At 42.9% G+C, this 22,500-nt stretch overlaps 1 protein-coding gene across 10 annotated transcripts in view; it reads left to right on the forward strand.

The window, feature by feature from the left end:
• The window catches only part of akap9 (A kinase (PRKA) anchor protein 9), a 91,011-nt gene that overhangs the window by 54,407 nt on the left and 14,104 nt on the right, over positions 1–22,500 (forward strand). For 7 of the 10 annotated variants that reach the window (XR_007144039.1, XM_047819175.1, XM_047819170.1 and 4 more), the window contains 17 exons: positions 1,227–1,265; positions 2,758–2,990; positions 3,155–3,262; positions 4,523–4,708; positions 4,814–4,915; positions 5,016–5,168; positions 6,564–6,653; positions 9,036–10,109; positions 11,406–11,540; positions 11,935–11,979; positions 15,169–15,312; positions 15,436–15,480; positions 15,615–15,743; positions 21,083–21,529; positions 21,683–21,737; positions 22,203–22,288; positions 22,435–22,500. The exon at positions 22,435–22,500 is cut by the window's right edge and continues 112 nt beyond it. Coding sequence is in view for 9 of the 10 variants with exons in the window: in XM_047819175.1 (XP_047675131.1) it covers positions 1,227–1,265; positions 2,758–2,990; positions 3,155–3,262; positions 4,523–4,708; positions 4,814–4,915; positions 5,016–5,168; positions 6,564–6,653; positions 9,036–10,109; positions 11,406–11,540; positions 11,935–11,979; positions 15,169–15,312; positions 15,436–15,480; positions 15,615–15,743; positions 21,083–21,529; positions 21,683–21,737; positions 22,203–22,288; positions 22,435–22,500 (3,137 nt within the window). In the remaining variant the exon portion in view is untranslated. The remainder of the gene's footprint in view (positions 1–1,226; positions 1,266–2,757; positions 2,991–3,154; positions 3,263–4,522; positions 4,709–4,813; positions 4,916–5,015; positions 5,169–6,563; positions 6,654–9,035; positions 10,110–11,405; positions 11,541–11,934; positions 11,980–15,168; positions 15,313–15,435; positions 15,481–15,614; positions 15,744–21,082; positions 21,530–21,682; positions 21,738–22,202; positions 22,289–22,434) is intronic. The other 3 variants (XM_047819172.1, XM_047819176.1, XM_047819174.1) reach the window with 2 other exon arrangements.

Here is a 22,500-nt window from a genome sequence, read left to right on the forward strand (position 1 = left end):
ACACACTCATCACACACTGTCCTTACTCACATGCAGTCCTTACACACACACACTCCTCACACACACTCATCACACACTGTCCTTACTCACATACAGTCCTTACACACACACACACACACACTCCTCACACACACTCATCACACACTGTCCTTACTCACATACAGTCCTTACACACACACACACTCCTCACACACACTCATCACACACTGTCCTTACTCACATACAGTCCTTACACACACACACACACTCCTCACACACACTCATCACACTTACTCCTTCCTCTCTCTGTCTCATGATCTGTTTCTTTCTCATCTTCCTCACTCAGTTCAGATTTTTTTGTAAAGCACTTTTAACACTTCACATTGTCTCAAAGCAGATTTCACTCACACTCCACACACACACTCCGCACACACACTCCACACACACACTCCGCACACACTCCGCACACACTCCACACACACACTCCGCACACACTCCGCACACACTCCACACACACTCCACACACACACACACTCCACACACACACACTCCGCACACACACTCCACACACACACACTTCACACACACTCCACACACTCCACACACACACTCCACACACACACACACCTCACATGTAAAGGTTACAGAGGGACCAGACTGTGCAATGCATTATGGGTACCAAATAGTCTCATATTCTCTACACACTCATTACTGATCTAACGCTATATCCAATAGGCATGATCTCTTTCTCTCTCTCTTCGAGAATAATGAGAGGAAAAGAGAGAGAGAGCAAGAGAGAATAGAACAAATAGAGATATAGAAAATAAAAAAAAGGATAAACAAGAAAAGGGGAGAGAAAGAACAAAAGAGAAAAAACACGAAGAAAAGGAGAGGAAGAAGAGGAGAGCTAGAGAGATAGGAGAGAGAGAGAAAAGGAGAGAGAGATAAAAAAGAAAAAAATAGGATAAAAATCTCTCTCGTATCATGCAGGAAAAGGAATAGAAATCAGCGAATGCTCTCTCTCTCACCCCTCCTCAGACTCTCCCCTTCTCTCTCTCTCTCTCTCTCTCTCTCTCTCTCTCTCGCTTTCTCTCTCTCTCCCCTTCTCACTCTCTCCCCTTCTCACTCTCTCCCCTTCTCACTCTCTCCCCTTCTCTCTCTCTCTCTCTCTCTCTCTCTCTCTCTCTCCTTACGACAGTGTTTATTATTCTGAATGTTCTCTGATTGACTTGTCTCTCTCTCTTCAGGCCTAGTTGAGGCAGCAGTATCTGATGCCCCTGAGGCAGGTGTGTGTTCACTATGAGCATGGCCACTAAAGCCCCTGCCCATTGTACTGACTCACTAATGCACTAACTCTACTGGCTGTCACACCGCTGAACTAACAGCTACACGCTTGGACTTTTATTTAACTATGACACATAAGCTGTTTGTGTATGTTTTAAGCTCGAGGCTAACACGATTAGCATGATGTCATATGATTTACACTGGCAGCCATTTTGACTTTGATCTTTACATTTTTGCTGAAATAAGACTTTTGATTTACTTCTTGTTGCCTGAAAGTCCAGTGGAGCTCGGACACGGCTTCTCCTTTCAGCTTCATGTTTGCACTTTTCCTGCTTCTTTTTGGTCTTCATTAATTTGGTGTGTTTTCATGGTCACATCCCATCTGCTTCACCTGCTGGGAACTGCTCTGGGCTTCTGTTGGGGTCATGGGGTCATGAGCCAAGCAGGAAGTGGGGGGGGGGGTGATATTATAATTAGGATGCTGCACTTTTAAAAATACCAGATTCCTAAATTAGTTTTGTATCATGAGTTTGCCCTGGACCACAAAATAAGTGGTATTTATTTATTCCAAGTGACTGATCACTTATCATCCCTATAAGTGTAAGGAAACATTAAACACACCACCATCCCCCCGCCCCCCCAAGTAAAGATTCAATCTACTAAATACCCAGTCATTTACCCCTTTACTTCCCTTAACGAACTGCCCCAGATGTTCTCACTCATGACTATGGCACATTTGTGTGTTGTGATGTTCCTGAGGTTTCTGTAGTGCTGTTTACATTCAGCAGTACTGTTTGTCCTTCGTACCGTGATCAGAAGTGAGGGTCGCTGTAGGGTTAGAAAAGGGTTGTACAGGATGAAAAAGATCATGAGCTCTGTCTCAAATATATCAGCTTTAATCTCAGGAGATATTAGTTACAAAACCTGCATCGATTCATTTCACCCTTTTCTCATATCTATCACACCAGATCAGCTGACCCCAAACCACCAGGGCACAGCGTGTTGACCCCTAACCCAGCGTGTTGACCCCTAACCCAGCGTGTTGACCCCTAACCCAGCGTGTTGACCCCCAACACAGCGTGTTGACCCCCAACACAGCGTGCTGTGACCCCTAACCCAGCGTGCTGTGACCCCTAACACAGCGTGTTGTGACCCCCAACACAGCGTGCTGACCCCTAACACAGCGTGTTGTGACCCCTAACTCCACAAGCACGAGCCACATTGTAGGGAACCGTGTGGGTTCACTTTGTAAAGATCTTCATCTATGGGAGCTCTTGTAGACCCCAACTGTAAAATACTGCTGTTGGTAACAGCAATAATGATCTGGAGGACACAGGGACCCTTGTTAATATTATGCAGACGCGTTTGTGAACGTTAAAGATTTCTGAATAATTTTTAAGATGCAGCATTCTCCATCTCCATTCCCACCCTCCTCATATGCAGATTATTGCCGTCCAATAACATCTGATTGTGTGGGTTTGGGTTTGTGTCTAGGACTTCTGGAGGAGACAGAAAAGCTATTGCAGGAGAAGGTGGATGTTCAGCGTCAGGCCCAGAAGGATCACGCAGAGCTTCTAGGGCAAGTGAAGCAGTTGGAGATGGAGCTTGAGCAGCAGGTGAGAGCCATGGCCAAGCTGGAGAAGACTCATCTGTCCGAGAACTCTGACCTCCGTCAGCAGATTCATGCTCTTGAGAAACAACTGGAGAACAATCGGCGCTTCCTGGATGTGAGTTCAGTGACATCTGGGCATGTAGTGTTAAGATGAGGTTCTGGCCTGACCTTTGACTCAACACTTCGCACTCGACCTTTGACCATGTGAACTCCATTATTGTCCTGTCTAAGCTGTAACTTATTAGACCTTTTGACCACCAGTGAACTTTCACCTTTCAGGAGCAGGCTGCAGACAGAGAGCATGAACGCGATGTGTTTCAGCAGGAGATTCAGAAACTGGAGCAACAGATGAAGAGTAGCAGTAAGCTTCAGGCTGACCATAGAGAGGTACAGCATTAATTTACCCTATGATTTACCCCATTAACACATTTACCTTTCTCAGTTAGGGTTAGGGTTTAGGGTTACCCTAGGGTTAGGGTTAGGGGTTAGGGTTACCCTAGGGTTGGGGTTAGAGTTAGGGTTAGGGTAACCTTGGGGGGTTAAGGGGTAAGGGTAAGGGTTACACTAGGGTTAGGTAAAGGTTACCCTAGGGTTGGGGTTAGAGTTAGGGTTAGGGTAACCTTGGGGGGTTAAGGGGTAAGGGTAAGGGTTACACTAGGGTTAGGTAAAGGTTACCCTAGGGTTAGGGTTACCTCGGGGGGTTAGGGTTACCCTAGGGTTAGGGTTACCTTGGGGGGTTAGGGTTAGGGTTACTCCGGGGGATAGGGTTACCCCGGGGGTTAGGGTTACCCTGCATTTACTCATTTATTCCTTTAGGGAGTTACTCTTTTAACTTCCTAAGATGCCCCTTGACTTCCACCACTGATTTGTTATCACATTTACCTCATATGAACGTGAGTGAAGTTTGCCCCAAGAACTATAATCTAATTAGATCCCGGGGCAAACTTGGACCTGGTTTAAGATGTAGGTTTTGCACCAAGACACCCCCCCCCTTCCCGCCTATTTCTGCCCCAAGAGAATTGAGCACTGCGGATCCTGTTACCATAAACAATACAGAATCTAGAGCAGGACCTGCTGCAACCTGCCATCTTCCTCAGGGGTAAATAAACAATCCCCTATTTTCAGGGGTAATTTTGTAAAATGTTTCTATTGCAGTACAAACAGAATGATGAAGTTTTATTCCAGCTGCTGGGTGATGATGTCATTCAGTCACAAACCTACCACACACTAATTATTAAGCACTCTATAATAACACATTTCTTCTTCCTCTCCATCCTTCATTCTTTCTTTATACAATCTTTTTTTTACTTTTTTCTTCTTTCTTTTTTTTTCTCATTTCCTGTCTTTCTTTCCTCCGTTCTAATTCTCCTAATCCTTACTTATCCTCCCTAATCCCCTCCCGTTTCTCTGTCTAACACATTTTCATCCCTCGTTTTCTTTTTTTCTTTCATATCTGTCTTTACTCTGTCTTTCCTGTGTATTTTTCTGTTGTCTCACATCCTCTCCTCTCCCATCTGTCTCTCACTCTCTCTTACTCTTTTCTGCCACATCTCACCCCCCCCCTCCCCTTATCTTTCTCTTTCTCGCTCTCCTACACCCCCCCCCAACCTCTCCTCCCCTCCCCCAATCCCATCACCCCCCTCTCAGGTGGAGGAGCTGAGCGTGGCCCTGCAGGAGAAAGCTGATTGGTGCAGTGAGCTTTTGTTGCGAGTGGAGCAGCTGCAGCGGGATGTGCAGGAGCGTGACGAGGAGATTGAGAGGCAGGGGGAGCGAGTGAGGGTGCTAGAGGAGGTGCTCGTATCCAACGACAACCACGACATCACGCCAGCCAGGGTGAGCATTTTAACACTGCAGTCTTAGCTTCAGCTGCGTTCATCATTGACCTCATGGTTTCACTGTTACCATGACAACTGTGTGTGTGTGTGCGCATTCCTGCAGGAGGATAGTAAGCAGTATGCCTCCATGGCAGGCGGGGCTGATGCTACCCTGGAGTCTTTACTCCAGACAGAGAGAGAGGCGCTGGACAGGAAAGAAAAAGAGGTACTTCCTGTCACATGGATCAGCTGTGCTGTGCTGTGCTGTGCTGTGCTACAGTACGTATGCTGCTCTGAGTTCACTGTGACCTCTGTTTACTGTGTAGATTGTGAATCTGGAGGAGCAGTTGGAGCAGTTTAGGGATGAGCTCCAGAACAAGAGTGAGGAGGTTCAGCAGCTGCAGATGCAGCTAGAGATCCAGAGGAAGGAGATTAGCACACAACAGCAGGATCTTCAGGCTCATAGCAGCTTACAGGAGGTGAGATTACTGAAATAATCCAGTACTGAGATACAACATGAGATGTTCAGCTAACTGTGTGTATGTAGATTGTTACTAGTGACAACATGTGAAGGGAAAGTACACTTTCTAATACTCACTCAGACAGCTAGGGGGTGCTCTGGGGTCCTGGTTAGTCAGTGTGTGTGTGTGATCAGACATTTACCTGAAAATACTATAAACACCATCTCGATCACCACAGGGCTGTAATCTTATAAACATCTGATTCCAAAACCCTTGAGGGTTAAAAGTGTATCAAAGAAGCAAAGATTAGAGTTTTAGGTAAATAATTGAGTTTATAGCACAGTTTCCTAAATGGCCCTGATTCTGATATCAAACAATAAATTAAGTCAGAAGCAGCTAAACGTTAGCGACGGCTGCTGGAGGAAATTTGGCTTTAGGGGAAGTGGTAGGTAAGTGGTTACAATATTGGACCACTGATCAGAAGGCTGTTGAGTTTGAATCCTAGGGTACCAAAGTGTGGCTGGTGGTCCTGCTCAGCTGGTGGTTCTGCTCAGCTGTATAAATGAGATAATGCTGTAAAAGTCAAGAAGCTTTTATTGTCATTACACCATATATAACTGTTACAGTACACAGTGACATGACACAACGTTTCTCCAGGATCAGGGGGCTACATAACACACACACAGACCTAGGACTCAGTAGGTAGTCCTAGTCACATAAAGTGCAGCTGTGCAACCTGGTGTACACAGTGCAGGACAGACAGGACAGTGGAGGACAATACAGACAGGACAGTGGAGGACAATACAGACAGGACAGTGGAGGACAATACAAACAAGACAGACAGGACAGTGCAGACAAAAGGTTACAAGACAATACACAAAATACAATAAAGACAGCAAACAGAAACAGTACCAGTGTACATACTGTATATTAACCCTGTACAGTCTACATACTGTATATATAAACCCTGTACAGTGTACATACTGTATATATAAACCCTGTACAGTCTACATACTGTATATATAAACCCTGTACAGTCTACATACTGTATATATAAACCCTGTACAGTCTACATACTGTATATAAACCCTGTACAGTGTACATACTGTATATTAACCCTGTACAGTGTACATACTGTATATTAACCCTGTACAGTCTACATACTGTATATAAACCCTGTAAGTTCAGACAATACTGCATGTAGGTTACAGTAACGTAACATATGAACTGATTCCACCTTCGCATGTGTTTTCTCCTCAAGGCACCTTTCCATTTTTATTGCTTCCTTTACATAACCATAATGATAACGCTTTGCTATTTGAGCAGTACATTAATAAACAGCAGGATGGAGATACAGCACACTTATCAGGGTGGATTTAAGGCAAGTCATGTGATGATGTTTAACTCTTGAAGGTCTTGGAGGAGAAGAACATGCAAATTGTTCTTCTTAATGAACAGATTGCTAAACTTCAGCGTTTGGAAACTACGAAGCCTGAAGTCAAGGTAATAGCTTACACACACACGTGCTGGAGGACCGGGCGTATGTGTGTGTACCCGCTTGTTTGTGTGTATTGTGAAACCTGCTTATGATTTTAACCTCTGCCTGGGTGTTAAGTTTCAGTGGTGTTCAGTACGGTTTTACTTTCTCATATTTCATTTAGTTTCACATACACGCCTGAACACGAGCTTAAGGCCGGGGAAACATGCCAAGTTTACATTTCCTGCTGCTGGATCATAGCTAGGTTATAAGAAGTGCTTCAAAATGTCAAAAGAAGAAAAAGGAGCAAGAGACAAAAAAACTGCATTTAAACTCCAACAGGCTGTTCATCAGCTGATCACATGTTTAATAAAACACCTTGTCATGCTTAAGGAGACTGTTTACAGGAGGCTGGTGGGGACGTGGCTCCATGTGGCATCACGAAGGGCGTCCACAGTCTGGAACTGACAGTCGTTTTGTAAACTCCCCTTGCCATCATCCCCAAACATGTTCATGGGGAACTAGATCAGGGGAACATGCAGGAAGGTCCAGAAGTGCAAAGTTATTGTCCTGGAAGACCTTCCTTTGTCAGGTGCCCGTTGTGAACTGCAGCGTTGTCCTGTTGAGGGACCAAGGACCACGAGAATAAAACATTCTTCCGTCTTTCAGGGTCCAGTTTTTTGCACCCCTGTAAATTCCAAACAGACAGTTTGTGGTGTTTGAGGAGACGTCGTATTCGAAGACGCTTATTGTTTTTAACTTCTGGTCGTTGGGCTGCAGTCAGCATCAGTAAGGGCCTTAATTTGGGGTGAGGATCAGCTTGTGTTTCCACAGACAGCCCGGCGGATCCTCGGACTCAGAGCAGGGGACATTTTTTGGTGTCTACCGCTGATTTAACTCACAGAATCTTTTAAGGAATTTAAAATGTCTTACTGCGTCCAACCTCGGCAACGATGGCACATTGCCCTCAGGAGGTGATGATCGTGTGTCTGTCTGTAGGACAATGATCATGTGTCTGTCTGTAGGACAATGATCATGTGTCTGTCTGTAGGACAATGATCGTGTGTCTGTCTGTAGGACAATGATCGTGTGTCTGTCTGTAGGACAATGATCGTGTGACTGTCTGTAGGACAATGATCGTGTGACTGTCTGTAGGACAATGATCATGTGACTGTCTGTAGGACAATGATCATGTGACTGTAGGACAATGATCGTGTGTCTGTCTGTAGGACAATGATCGTGTGTCTGTCTGTAGGACAATGATCATGTGACTGTAGGACAATGATCGTGTGTCTGTCTGTAGGACAATGATCGTGTGTCTGTCTGTAGGACAATGATCATGTGACTGTCTGTAGGACAATGATCGTGTGTCTGTCTGTAGGACAATGATCGTGTGTCTGTCTGTAGGACAATGATCATGTGACTGTCTGTAGGACAATGATCATGTGACTAGGACAATGATCGTGTGTCTGTCTGTAGGACAATGATCGTGTGTCTGTCTGTAGGACAATGATCATGTGACTGTAGGACAATGATCGTGTGTCTGTCTGTAGGACAATGATCGTGTGTCTGTCTGTAGGACAATGATCGTGTGTCTGTCTGTAGGACAATGACAAAGCCGTATGTTTGCACACATTTTTTAGGACAAGGTCTTAAACTTTAATCAGCTGATGGTTAAAATGCAGTTTACAATAAATTACTTTCTCTATTTTTTGTCTCTTGCTATTGTTTCTTCTTTTGTCATTTTGAAGAAGTCTTTACATCCTGGTTACGATCCAGCAGTGTGAAGTGTAAATACTAGTAATATGTCCCTGGTCTTTGGATTTTGTTCAGGAGAGTTTATTATATATAATGTGTGTGTGTGTAGCAGAAACGTCCAGTTTTTACTGAGTGTGTGTGAGCTTTATTACACAAAGTGCACTTATTAAACACTGGGAATGTGTCGTACTCACAGGTCAGTGATGTTTATGCATGCAACACATTTAATCTTTTTTATGCATTAACCATTTGTATTTATATACCAGGACGTGGGGCAAATCTTTTACACCTCTAAATAACCTCCTAACTGGATATTTACGTTATTTGTGGTGACTGTTTGTTTGTTCTCACTAAATGTCTTCGAAATGTCTTAAAGGGTAAAGTGGCAAATTAATTACACCCAGGTCCAAACGTCAGCTTTCCTAATGGACTGAAGTCATAATGCTGATTATAATCCATAAACCTTCACACACACATTATGTTCGGTCATGTGATTGGCGTTTCTGTAAGTGATTAAATAGCTGAACCAAAATGTGACAGCGTTCTTTTAAAACCTTTTACATCATTGGACCTGGGTGCTGGTTGTAACTACTGAATGTTCCTCATTGTCCTTCAGTCCTGACTTTCTTCATGGTTTATTCTACCCTCAGGAGGTGGAGATAAAGAACGAGCTGGTGCTTGAGCTCGAGTCTCAGGTCGAGTACCTCCGTGGTGAACAGGATCGGCTAAAACGAGGCAGCGAGGAAGAAGTGGAGCAGCTAAATGCAGTAATCGAGAAACTGCAGCAGGAGCTTTCCAAAATTGAGCACAAACACTCTGGGGAGGAAGAAGAGGATGATGATGATGAACCGAAACAGAAGATGGACCACATTCAAAGAGAGCTTGACACCCTCAAGGAAGAGCACTCCTTGCTTCTCAGCAAATATGGATCCTTACAAGAGGAAAGAGAGGTAAAAGAGGAAAAGGGGAAGGAAAATTATATGCTAGTACTTGAGCTTGAAGACATGTTGAGGGAGAAGACTGCAGCATTAGTTGTGGCCCAAGTTCAGGTACAAGCTTTGGAGGAGAGCGCCACCTTCACAGTGAGCGGTTTGTCCCAGAAAGTGGAGCAGTTGGAGAAATACTTAGAAGAGAAAGAGCTGGAGCTGAGAGATTGTAGATTAGAGGTGGATAAAGCAAAAACCCTCCATCTGAAGATCTCCCAGCTGGAGGAGAAACTCGAGGAGAAGAGCCAGTTAGTCAACCAAAAGAATCTTGAAGCAAACATTCAAACCAAAGAGTTGTGTAACACACAAAGTGGGCAATCATTTGATGACAAGACACAATTGGAGTTAAAGATGGAACACGGAGAACTCATTAGCAAACCCACTGATGGGAAAGAGCAGCAGTGTGGAATAGTACTGGATCAGGAGAAGGATGGACATGAGGTCATCAAGGTATTAAAGGTCCTTTCTGTAGAAGAAATGGGATCCACGGTAGTTGAACCCACTGCTGGATTAATAGAATCTAGTTCAGAGATGGAGGTTAAACAGTCTGCTGTACATCCAGAGAAGAATGCTGCTGTCCTGATCGACAAGCTGAGAAATCTGCAAGTAGAACTTAGTTCCATACCAAAGGACCAGGAATTGGATAAACATCTGCTTGCCAGTTCAGAAGAGGACGTTGAAGAGTACGAGAAAATGCTGACAAAGCTAACGCAGATGCTTGACCAAATGAAAAGAGTGGTAAGTGGGAGACTGATCACCTGCCATCAGCGTGGTGTGTGATGGGTGTAGTGGTGATGTCAGTGTGTGAGGTGTGTGATGGGTGTAGTGGTGATGTCAGTGTGTGAGGTGTGTGATGGGTGTAGTGGTGATGTCAGTGTGTGAGGTGTGTGATGGGTGTAGTGGTGATGTCAGTGTGTGAGGTGTGTGATGGGTGTAGTGGTGATGTCAGTGTGTGAGGTGTGTGATGGGTGTAGTGGTGATGTCAGTGTGTGAGGTGTGTGATGGGTGTAGTGGTGATGTCAGTGTGTGATGGGTGTAGTGGTGATGTCAGTGTGTGAGGTGTGTGATGGGTGTAGTGGTGATGTCAGTGTGTGAGGTGTGTGATGGGTGTAGTGGTGATGTCAGTGTGTGAGGTGTGTGATGGGTGTAGTGGTGATGTCAGTGTGTGAGGTGTGTGATGGGTGTAGTGGTGATGTCAGTGTGTGAGGTGTGAAACATTGTAAAGTATAACACAGTGTAATGAGCATCATGTCTTATTTAGTACAAGATTCTGTTTCAATTATTATCAAGTCTCCAGCACACAACATGAAACCCAGTGCTGATGTACAGCCCAATCAGTCACAACACTGACACCTGCTAGTCCTGTTAGTAGTGAGGTGGGGTCTCCATGCTGGGGTCTCTCTGTGGGGTCTCCATGCTGGGGTCTCTATGCTGGGGTCTCCATGCTGGGGTCTCTATGGTGGGGTCTCCATGCTGGGGTCTCTCTGCGGGGTCTCCATGCTGAGGTCTCTCTGTGGGGTCTCCATGCTGGGGTCTCTCTGTGGGGTCTCCATGCTGGGGTCTCTCAGTGGGGTCTCCACGGTGAGGTCTCCATGTTGGGGTCTCCAAGGTGGGGTCTCCATGTTGGGGTCTCCATGGTGATTCTCTGTGTACTGACTTCTCTATCTATCAGAGCCACCGTTCAGTGTTCAGTAGTTTTGTAGTACTGTAGTTAATTTGTGGGATTTGCCGATGAGGAGGTTGCTGGTTCACCGGCTGTTCTTTGTTCGAGCACTTTTGGTAGACACTCACCAACGTTTTAGAGATGTTCTCACCCAGTTTTGTATACATTACAGTTTGGCCAATGTCACTTTGGCTTTATATAACCGACTGGATGACCGGGGCTACTGTAAAAAGATCATCACAATACAAACGGTGTAAATTCAGAACATGTCGGTTCTGTAGTAGATCCTGAACAGCTGGAATCAGAAGATTCCAGAATGTCTGAATGATGCAGCATCAAATAGAAGTCTTACTAACTGTCTCTCGCTTTAGAGACCAAGTGAACACACTGCTGTGACTGAGCAGCTGATTCAGGAGCTGCAGCAGGTCAAAGGTCAGTCAGCAGCTGCTAAGGAACATCTGGACAGCTGTAGAACTCAAAATCAGGATCTGCAGGAACAGATAAAGGTAGGACATTACTGATGTAAGGATATTTACACAGAGACATTGTTTATAATACATTGGTGTTGTTTTATAGTGAACTGAACATAAACTTGTTATAAAGACTCGACTCTAGTCTTTAGCTCGGTGTCTTTAGCACAACAGATATAATATTTAGTCTTTTGGGGTTTTTTATTTCAGATATTCGAGCCATAACACTGCAGAAATGATTTGTGTTGTGAAGAATTAACACACTGAACATTAGGTTATTTATTATTTATTTAATTCTACACCGTCTGCTGTGTTCAGTCATGTGACATCCCAGTGTAGCTCTGGTGTAGCTTCACCTTCATTTAATTAGAAACAAATCCACATAAAAGGGAAGCTAAAAGAACTCATTTCATGACTCTGTGTTTTTCAGCTGAAGGAGGAGCTGATTGAGAAGCTACAGGAGGACATACACAAGGTTATGTATATTTATAACATGTTTATGGTCATATAGGAAGCTTTAAATTGCTCATTTGTCCTGAGAATGTTACTGTACAGTCACAGTGATGCTATAACAGAATGTTACTGTACAGGTCACAGTGATGCTATAACAGAATGTTAATGTACAGTCACAGTGATGCTATAACAATGTTACTGTACAGGTCACAGTGATGCTATAACAGAATGTTACTGTACAGTCACAGTGATGCTATAACAGAATGTTACTGTACAGGTCACAGTGATGCTATAACAGAATGTTAATGTACAGTCACAGTGATGCTATAACAGAATGTTACTGTACAGGTCACAGTGATGCTATAACAGAATGTTACTGTACAGGTCACAGTGATGCTATAACAGAATGTTACTGTACAGGTCACAGTGATGCTATAACAGAATGTTAATGTACAGTCACAGTGATGCTATAACAATGTTACTGTACAGGTCACAGTGATGCTATAACAGAATGTTACTGTACAGTCACAGTGATGCTATAACAGAATGTTACTGTACAGTCACAGTGATGCTATAACATAATGTTACTGTACAGGTCACAGTGATGCTATAACAGAATGTTACTGTACAGTCACAGTGATGCTATAACAGAATGTTACTGTACAGGTCACAGTGATGCTATAACAGAATGTTACTGTACAGTCACAGTGATGCTATAACAGAATGTTACTGTACAGTCACAGTGATGCTATAACAGAATGTTACTGTACAGTCACAGTGATGCTATAACAGAATGTTACTGTACAGGTCACAGTGATGCTATAACAGAATGTTACTGTACAGTCACAGTGATGCTATAACAGAATGTTACTGTACAGTCACAGTGATGCTATAACAGAATGTTACTGTACAGTCACAGTGATGCTATAACAGAATGTTACTGTACAGGTCACAGTGATGCTATAACAGAATGTTACTGTACAGTCACAGTGATGCTATAACAGAATGTTACTGTACAGGTCACAGTGATGCTATAACAGAATGTTACTGTACAGGTCACAGTGATGCTATAACAGAATGTTACTGTACAGTCACAGTGATGCTATAACAGAATGTTACTGTACAGTCACAGTGATGCTATAACAATGTTACTGTACAGGTCACAGTGATGCTATAACAGAATGTTACTGTACAGTCACAGTGATGCTATAACAGAATGTTACTGTACAGTCACAGTGATGCTATAACAGAATGTTACTGTGCAGTCACAGTGATGCTATAACAGAATGTTAATGTACAGGTCACAGTGATGCTATAACAGAATGTTACTGTACAGGTCACAGTGATGCTATAACAGAATGTTAATGTACAGTCACAGTGATGCTATAACATAATGTTAATGTACAGTCACAGTGATGCTATAACAGAATGTTACTGTACAGCCACAGTGATGCTATAACAGAATGTTACTGTACAGGTCACAGTGATGCTATAACAGAATGTTACTGTACAGGTCACAGTGATGCTATAACAGAATGTTAATGTACAGGTCACAGTGATGCTATAACAGAATGTTACTGTACAGGTCACAGTGATGCTATAACAGAATGTTAATGTACAGTCACAGTGATGCTATAACATAATGTTAATGTACAGTCACAGTGATGCTATAACAATGTTACTGTACAGTCACAGTGATGCTATAACAGAATGTTACTGTACAGTCACAGTGATGCTATAACAGAATGTTACTGTACAGGTCACAGTGATGCTATAACAGAATGTTACTGTACAGTCACAGTGATGCTATAACAGAATGTTAATGTACAGTCACAGTAATGCTATAACAGAATGTTACTGTACAGTCACAGTGATGCTATAACAGAATGTTACTGTACAGTCACAGTGATGCTATAACAGAATGTTACTGTACAGTCACAGTGATGCTATAACAGAATGTTACTGTACAGGTCACAGTGATGCTATAACAGAATGTTACTGTACAGGTCACAGTGATGCTATAACAGAATGTTACTGTACAGTCACAGTGATGCTATAACAATGTTACTGTACAGTCACAGTGATGCTATAACAGAATGTTACTGTACAGTCACAGTGATGCTATAACAGAATGTTACTGTACAGTCACAGTGATGCTATAACAGAATGTTACTGTACAGGTCACAGTGATGCTATAACAGAATGTTACTGTACAGGTCACAGTGATGCTATAACAGAATGTTACTGTACAGTCACAGTGATGCTATAACAATGTTACTGTACAGTCACAGTGATGGTATAACAGAATGTTACTGTACAGGTCACAGTGATGCTATAACAGAATGTTACTGTACAGTCACAGTGATGCTATAACAGAATGTTACTGTACAGTCACAGTGATGCTGTAACAGAATGTTACTGTACAGTCACAGTGATGCTATAACAGAATGTTACTGTACAGTCACAGTGATGCTATAACAGAATGTTACTGTACAGGTCACAGTGATGCTATAACAGAATGTTACTGTACAGTCACAGTGATGCTATAACAGAATGTTACTGTACAGGTCACAGTGATGCTATAACAGAATGTTACTGTACAGGTCACAGTGATGCTGTAACAGAATGTTACTGTACAGGTCACAGTGATGCTATAACAGAATGTTACTGTACAGTCACAGTGATGCTATAACAGAATGTTACTGTACAGTCACAGTGATGCTATAACAGAATGTTACTGTACAGTCACAGTGATGCTATAACAGAATGTTACTGTACAGTCACAGTGATGCTATAACAGAATGTTACTGTACAGGTCACAGTGATGCTATAACAGAATGTTACTGTACAGGTCACAGTGATGCTATAACAGAATGTTACTGTACAGTCACAGTGATGCTATAACAGAATGTTACTGTACAGGTCACAGTGATGCTATAACAGAATGTTACTGTACAGTCACAGTGATGCTATAACAGAATGTTACTGTACAGTCACAGTGATGCTATAACAATGTTACTGTACAGTCACAGTGATGCTATAACAGAATGTTACTGTACAGGTCACAGTGATGCTATAACAATGTTACTGTACAGTCACAGTGATGCTGTAACAGAATGTTACTGTACAGGTCACAGTGATGCTATAACAATGTTACTGTACAGTCACAGTGATGCTGTAACAGAGAATGTCTTTGACCTTTAAACTCTAGGTCTTAGAGGACAGTACTGAAAACTCTACAGTGCTTTCAGCACTTCAGCAGGAACTTCATGAGGTTAAAGGTCAAGCAAAAGCTACCAAAGAGGAACTGATGACCTGTAAAGAGCTCAGCCAAAGACTTGAGCAGCAGATTCAGGTACACTTATGTTCTGCATTTGTATTTGATGTACATAAATGTTTATGTCACTGATTAATGAGACGCCTTTAAGTCCAATCTTTCTAATTATTTTGAGTGATTGTGTGATATTGTTTCTGAAAGGAGCGAGACATGACGATTGCTCAGATGAAGGATCAGGTGCACAAGGTGAGTGTTCTCTTCTGGATTTAGTACTACACACTTACTACAAGTTATTACTGTATTAGAGCTGATCTCTGTGGGTGGAGGAGGACACGAACTTTCTACTCCAGCTTTTGGTCTTTAAACCTTCTGACATTTAGGCGGCGAGTGAAGTGGACAGTTCTAAGCTGCTTCAGGAGCTTCAGGAGGTCAAGCATGAAGCAGCAGCAACTAAAGAAGAACTAAACAGCTACATAGAACTGAGTCTCAAACTGCAGGAGCAGATACAGGTGAGAACGCTTAAATTCATTTTAAATTTGGTTTCTAATCACATTAGTGTGTTTTGTCTACATGGTCATCAGTGTCTCATGGGGTTGTTGTGTATGAAGCCACCTGGAGACTGTCATGTCTTCTTCTGTACCAATGTTGTGTCAGTCAGCTGTATGTTCTGGTCTTTATCAGCAGGTCTGAGCTGAACTCAGAGGTTATGATGACCCATTAGTTCCTCAGGAGCTCTCGGCTGCACTGTTATAAACTGTTGTAGAAAGGACATTATTTACATTTACACTATTTACTGTAGAGTGTCACCTAGATGGGGATGAGGTTCACTTCTGAGTCTGGTTCCTCTCAAGGTTCCTCTTATCATCTCAGGGAGGTTTTCCTCATCGCTGTCATAAAGTTAATAAAATTTAATCATGATCATTTTATACCTTTACTATTTATTCTTTAGTCCATTTCACACCAACTTTACTGTGTCTGTATCTTATTATTTACTTTACACTTTATAAATTCGATTTTAAAGAACTCGCAGTACATTTCAAGTCAAGAAGCTTTTATTGTCATTACACCATATATAACTGTTACAGTACACAGTGACATGACACAACTTTCTCCAGGATTAGGGAGCTACATAACACACACACAGAGCTATAAGGATTTAGTAAGTGTCCTAGATACATAAAGTGTATCTGTGTAACCTGGTGTACACAGTGCAGGACAGACAAGACAGTGTGGGACAGGACAGACAAGACAGTGTGGGACAGGACAGACAAGACAGTGCAGGACAGACAAGACAGTGTGGGACAGGACAGACAAGGCAGTGTGGGACAGGACAGACAAGACAGTGTGGGACAGGACAGACAAGACAGTGCAGGACAGACAAGACCGTGCAGGACAGACAAGACAGTGCAGGACAGGACAGACAAGACAGTGCAGGACAGACAGGACCGTGCAGGACAGGACAGACAAGACAGTGCAGGACAGACAAGACAGTGCAGGACAGACAAGACCGTGTGGGACAGGACAGACAAGACAGTGTGGGACAGGACAGACAAGACAGTGCAGGACAGGACAGACAAGACAGTGCGGTACAGGACAGACAAGACAGTGCAGGACAGACAAGACAGTGCAGGACAGGACAGACAAGACAGTACAGGACAGACAAGGCAGGACAGGACAGACAAGACAGTGCGGGACAGGACAGACAAGACAGTGCGGGACAGGACAGACAAGACAGTGCAGGACAGGACAGACAAGACAGTGCAGGACAGACAAGACAGTGCAAGACAGACAAGACCGTGTGGGACAGGACAGACAAGACAGGACAGACAAGACAGTGCAGGACAGGACAGACAAGACAGTGCGGGACAGGACAGACAAGACAGTGCGGGACAGGACAGACAAGACAGTGCAGGACAGGACAGACAAGACAGTGCGAGACAGGACAGACAAGACAGTGCAGGACAGGACAGACAAGACAGTGCAGGACAGACAAGACCGTGCAGGACAGGACAGACAAGACAGGACAGACAAGACAGTGCAGGACAGGACAGACAAGACAGTGCAGGACAGACAAGACAGTGCGGGACAGGACAGACAAGACAGTGCGGGACAGGACAGACAAGACCGTGCGGGACAGGACAAAAGACAGTGCAGGACAAAACCATTACAAGACAATACACAAAAGACAAAGAGAACCAGCACTGACCGGTGTAAATACTGTATGTTCAACAATATAACATGCAGTAATACTATAATAAACACAGTGTTACAGCAGCAGCTCCCTGTGATGAGGTAAAGTATTGTGCAAAACAGCAACCAACTGGAATGTGAGAGCATGTAAACAGTTTGAGGTATATATTTTGTAAGTGTGAGTGTTTGGTGTAGGTGTGTGAGGTCCACAAGGCTGTTGGCTTTGTGGATGCAGCATGTGGTGTAAATGTCCATGATAAAGGGAAGAGAGACACCAGTGATCTTCTCAGCTGTCCTCACTATATGCTGTAGGGTCTTGTGATCAGAGATCGTACAGTTCCCAAACCAGACAGTGATGCAGCTGCTCAGGATGATCTCAATGGTCCCTCTGTAGAACATGGTCAGGATGATGGGGGGGATGGTCAGGATGGGGGGGGGCTCTGTGCTCTTCTGAAGTCAACAACCATCTCTTTAGTTTTATCAACATTAGACAGGTTGTTGGCTCTACACCCTCCACACCAGGCAGTTAGATGTTGCACCTCCTCCCTGTATGCTGACTCATGTTCTTGTTGATGAGACCCACCACGGTCGTGTCATCAGCGAACTTGATGATACGGTTCGATCTGTGCATTGCTGCACAGTCGTGAGTCAGCAGAGTGAACAGCAGTGGACTGAGCACACAGCCCTGAGGGTCTCCAGGGTTTAGTGTGGTGGTGCTGGAGATGATGTTCCCAATCCGGACTGACTGAGGTCTCCTAGTCAGGAAGTCCAGGATCCATTTGCAGAGGGAGGTGTTCAGTCCCAGCAGCTCAGCTTCCCAATCAGGGGCTGAGGGATGATTGTGTTGAATGCTGAACTAAAGTCTATGAACAGCATTCATACATAAGTGTCTTTATTGTCCAGTGAGGGCTAAATGGAGGGCAATGGCATAGTCTGTTGGGCAGTTTGGACAATACGCGAACTGTAGGGGGTCCAGTGGGGGGGGGTAACTGGGTCTTGATGTGCCTCATGACGAGCTTCTTGAAGCACTTCATTACAATGTGTGTGAGTGCGACAGGACGATAGTCTTGGAGGCAGGACTCTGTAGACTTCTTTGGGCTGGGGACAATGGTGGGTCTTGAGGCACTCAGGGAAATGTTGAAGATGTCAGTGAAGACATGCGCTAGCTGTTCCCTGAGCACCCTGCCAGGAATGTTGTCTGGTCCATATCAGACCATGTGAACCCATGTGTATCTTACACTGTAGATCACTGTGTCAGTATGTTACACTATAGACCTGTTTAAACACACACTTTAGACCTGTTTAAACACACACTTTAGACCTGTTTAAACACACACTATAGACCTGTTTAAACACACACTATAGACCTGTTTAAACACACACTATAGACCTGTTTAAACACACACTTTAGACCTGTTTAAACACACACTATAGACCTGTTTAAACACACACTATAGACCTGTTTAAACACACACTATAGACCTGTTTAAACACACACTATAGACCTGTTTAAACACACACTATAGACCTGTTTAAACACACACTTTAGACCTGTTTAAACACACACTATAGACCTGTTTAAACACACACTTTAGACCTGTTTAAACACACACTATAGACCTGTTTAAACACACACTTTAGACCTGTTTAAACACACACTATAGACCTGTTTAAACACACACTTTAGACCTGTTTAAACACACACTATAGACCTGTTTAAACACACACTATAGACCTGTTTAAACACACACTATAGACCTGTTTAAACACACACTTTAGACCTGTTTAAACACACACTATAGACCTGTTTAAACACACACTATAGACCTGTTTAAACACACACTATAGACCTGTTTAAACACACACTATAGACCTGTTTAAACACACACTATAGACCTGTTTAAACACACACTTTAGACCTGTTTAAACACACACTATAGACCTGTTTAAACACACACTTTAGACCTGTTTAAACACACACTTTAGACCTGTTTAAACACACACTTTAGACCTGTTTAAACACACACTATAGACCTGTTTAAACACACACTTTAGACCTGTTTAAACACACACTTTAGACCTGTTTAAACACACACTATAGACCTGTTTAAACACACACTTTAGACCTGTTTAAACACACACTATAGACCTGTTTAAACACACACTTTAGACCTGTTTAAACACACACTATAGACCTGTTTAAACACACACTATAGACCTGTTTAAACACACACTTTAGACCTGTTTAAACACACACTATAGACCTGTTTAAACACACACTTTAGACCTGTTTAAACACACACTATAGACCTGTTTAAACACACACTATAGACCTGTTTAAACACACACTATAGACCTGTTTAAACACACACTATAGACCTGTTTAAACACACACTATAGACCTGTTTAAACACACACTTTAGACCTGTTTAAACACACACTATAGACCTGTTTAAACACACACTTTAGACCTGTTTAAACACACACTTTAGACCTGTTTAAACACACACTTTAGACCTGTTTAAACACACACTTTAGACCTGTTTAAACACACACTTTAGACCTGTTTAAACACACACTATAGACCTGTTTAAACACACACTTTAGACCTGTTTAAACACACACTATAGACCTGTTTAAACACACACTATAGACCTGTTTAAACACACACTATAGACCTGTTTAAACACACACTATAGACCTGTTTAAACACACACTATAGACCTGTTTAAACACACACTTTAGACCTGTTTAAACACACACTATAGACCTGTTTAAACACACACTTTAGACCTGTTTAAACACACACTATAGACCTGTTTAAACACACACTATAGACCTGTTTAAACACACACTTTAGACCTGTTTAAACACACACTATAGACCTGTTTAAACACACACTTTAGACCTGTTTAAACACACACTTTAGACCTGTTTAAACACACACTATAGACCTGTTTAAACACACACTTTAGACCTGTTTAAACACACACTATAGACCTGTTTAAACACACACTATAGACCTGTTTAAACACACACTTTAGACCTGTTTAAACACACACTATAGACCTGTTTAAACACACACTTTAGACCTGTTTAAACACACACTTTAGACCTGTTTAAACACACACTATAGACCTGTTTAAACACACACTTTAGACCTGTTTAAACACACACTTTAGACCTGTTTAAACACACACTATAGACCTGTTTAAACACACACTTTAGACCTGTTTAAACACACACTATAGACCTGTTTAAACACACACTTTAGACCTGTTTAAACACACACTATAGACCTGTTTAAACACACACTATAGACCTGTTTAAACACACACTATAGACCTGTTTAAACACACACTTTAGACCTGTTTAAACACACACTATAGACCTGTTTAAACACACACTTTAGACCTGTTTAAACACACACTTTAGACCTGTTTAAACACACACTTTAGACCTGTTTAAACACACACTTTAGACCTGTTTAAACACACACTTTACACTTCACATGTTAGAATGAATTGAGCTCTGAGACATTGTCTGTAAATGATGTACTGTACAGAGACACTTTACAAGTAAACACTCATTTACAACATTCAGAACAATATACACATCTGTACAGATAGATGTAAGGTTGTGTGTTTATGATGTGCAGGCTCGGGATGCGTCTATTGCCCACCTGATGGAGGAACTCCAGCAACATCGTACAGCTTTAACCAAATCAGAAGAAGAGAAAGATTTGGGTTCCTCCAAGAAGAAAATGGGAAGGGATCATCATGGAAAGGTCAAAGGTGGCAGCTCAGCCAAAGACAAGCAGTCTCTCTCCAGGAAGAACTCCAGTACTTCGACTGGCCCTTTGCATGTGTCCACTGTGGACATGGGGACACAGGTGGAGGGGGCGGAACTTGGGACAGAGCTGGAGGAGGTGATTGGCCAATATACTGAACGAATCGAACAGATCCGGGAGCTTCATGCAGCTGAGATCATGGATATGGAGAACAGGCACATTGCAGAGAGCGAGAGTCTGAAGAAGGAGAACCAGAGACTGGAGCAAGAGTGTCACATGCTCAGAGATAGCATTAACAAGCTCCGCCCCGTACAGGTCAGGCTCCACCCATTGCATTATGTATGTATGTGTTGATAATATTAAACCTGTCCTGTACTGCAGATGGTTATGTCATGTGTGCTGCTTATGTTCCTGTACATGTCCACTTGGTTCTGTTATCTGAGTGTTTGTGTGTAATTTGTTGTTCAGGTTGTGAGATCTGACCCCTCTGCGTCCTCCCCATTCAGAGACGGATACACCAGTGGTAAGTCATTCTTTACCCCACACACTAACACTAGGTATGGAGCTTACTGTCTATTGGTAAAGGTCATATATACAGTATCTGACAGGAAGTAAGAGAAATTTAGTTTAGACCTTAATGTCTGTGTGTTGAGTTATTATTAGGGACAGTAAATTAACACTGTTATACACTCACTACTTTACACTGTTATACACTCACTACTTTACACTGTTATACACTCACTACTTTACACTGTTATACACTCACTACTTTACACTGTTATACACTCACTACTTTACACTGTTATACACTCACTACTTTACACTGTTATACACTCACTACTTTACACTGTTATACACTCACTTCTTTACATTGGAGCACAGGGTCATTTTGTCACATGTAAAGATAATAGTAAATGTGAGGGGTGCTCTTACTTCTGTCAGATACTGTATATAAGTTTAATTGACAAGGATTTGGTGTGTGTGACAGACAGCAGCTCAGAGGTCGGCTCAGAGTTCAGGAGCACACCTGAGGGGGCGCGACCAGACGACACACACCTGCCTGACAAGGTTAAGGTACACTGACTCACAAACACACTTACCTTAAATCATATTTACACACACTGTACACATACTGTGGAAAATGTAAAGCCGTGTGTGTGTGTGTGTTGTGTGTGTGTGTGTGTGTGTGTGTGTGTGTGTGTGTGTGTGTGTGTGTGCAGGCTCTTCTCAGGGACGTCCATCAGGAGGGAATGCAGGTTCTTTCTCTGACTGAGTTGAGTCTGTGT

This window comes from Tachysurus fulvidraco, chromosome 10 (genome assembly GCF_022655615.1).
Source record: "Tachysurus fulvidraco isolate hzauxx_2018 chromosome 10, HZAU_PFXX_2.0, whole genome shotgun sequence".
NCBI lineage: Eukaryota > Metazoa > Chordata > Actinopteri > Siluriformes > Bagridae > Tachysurus > Tachysurus fulvidraco.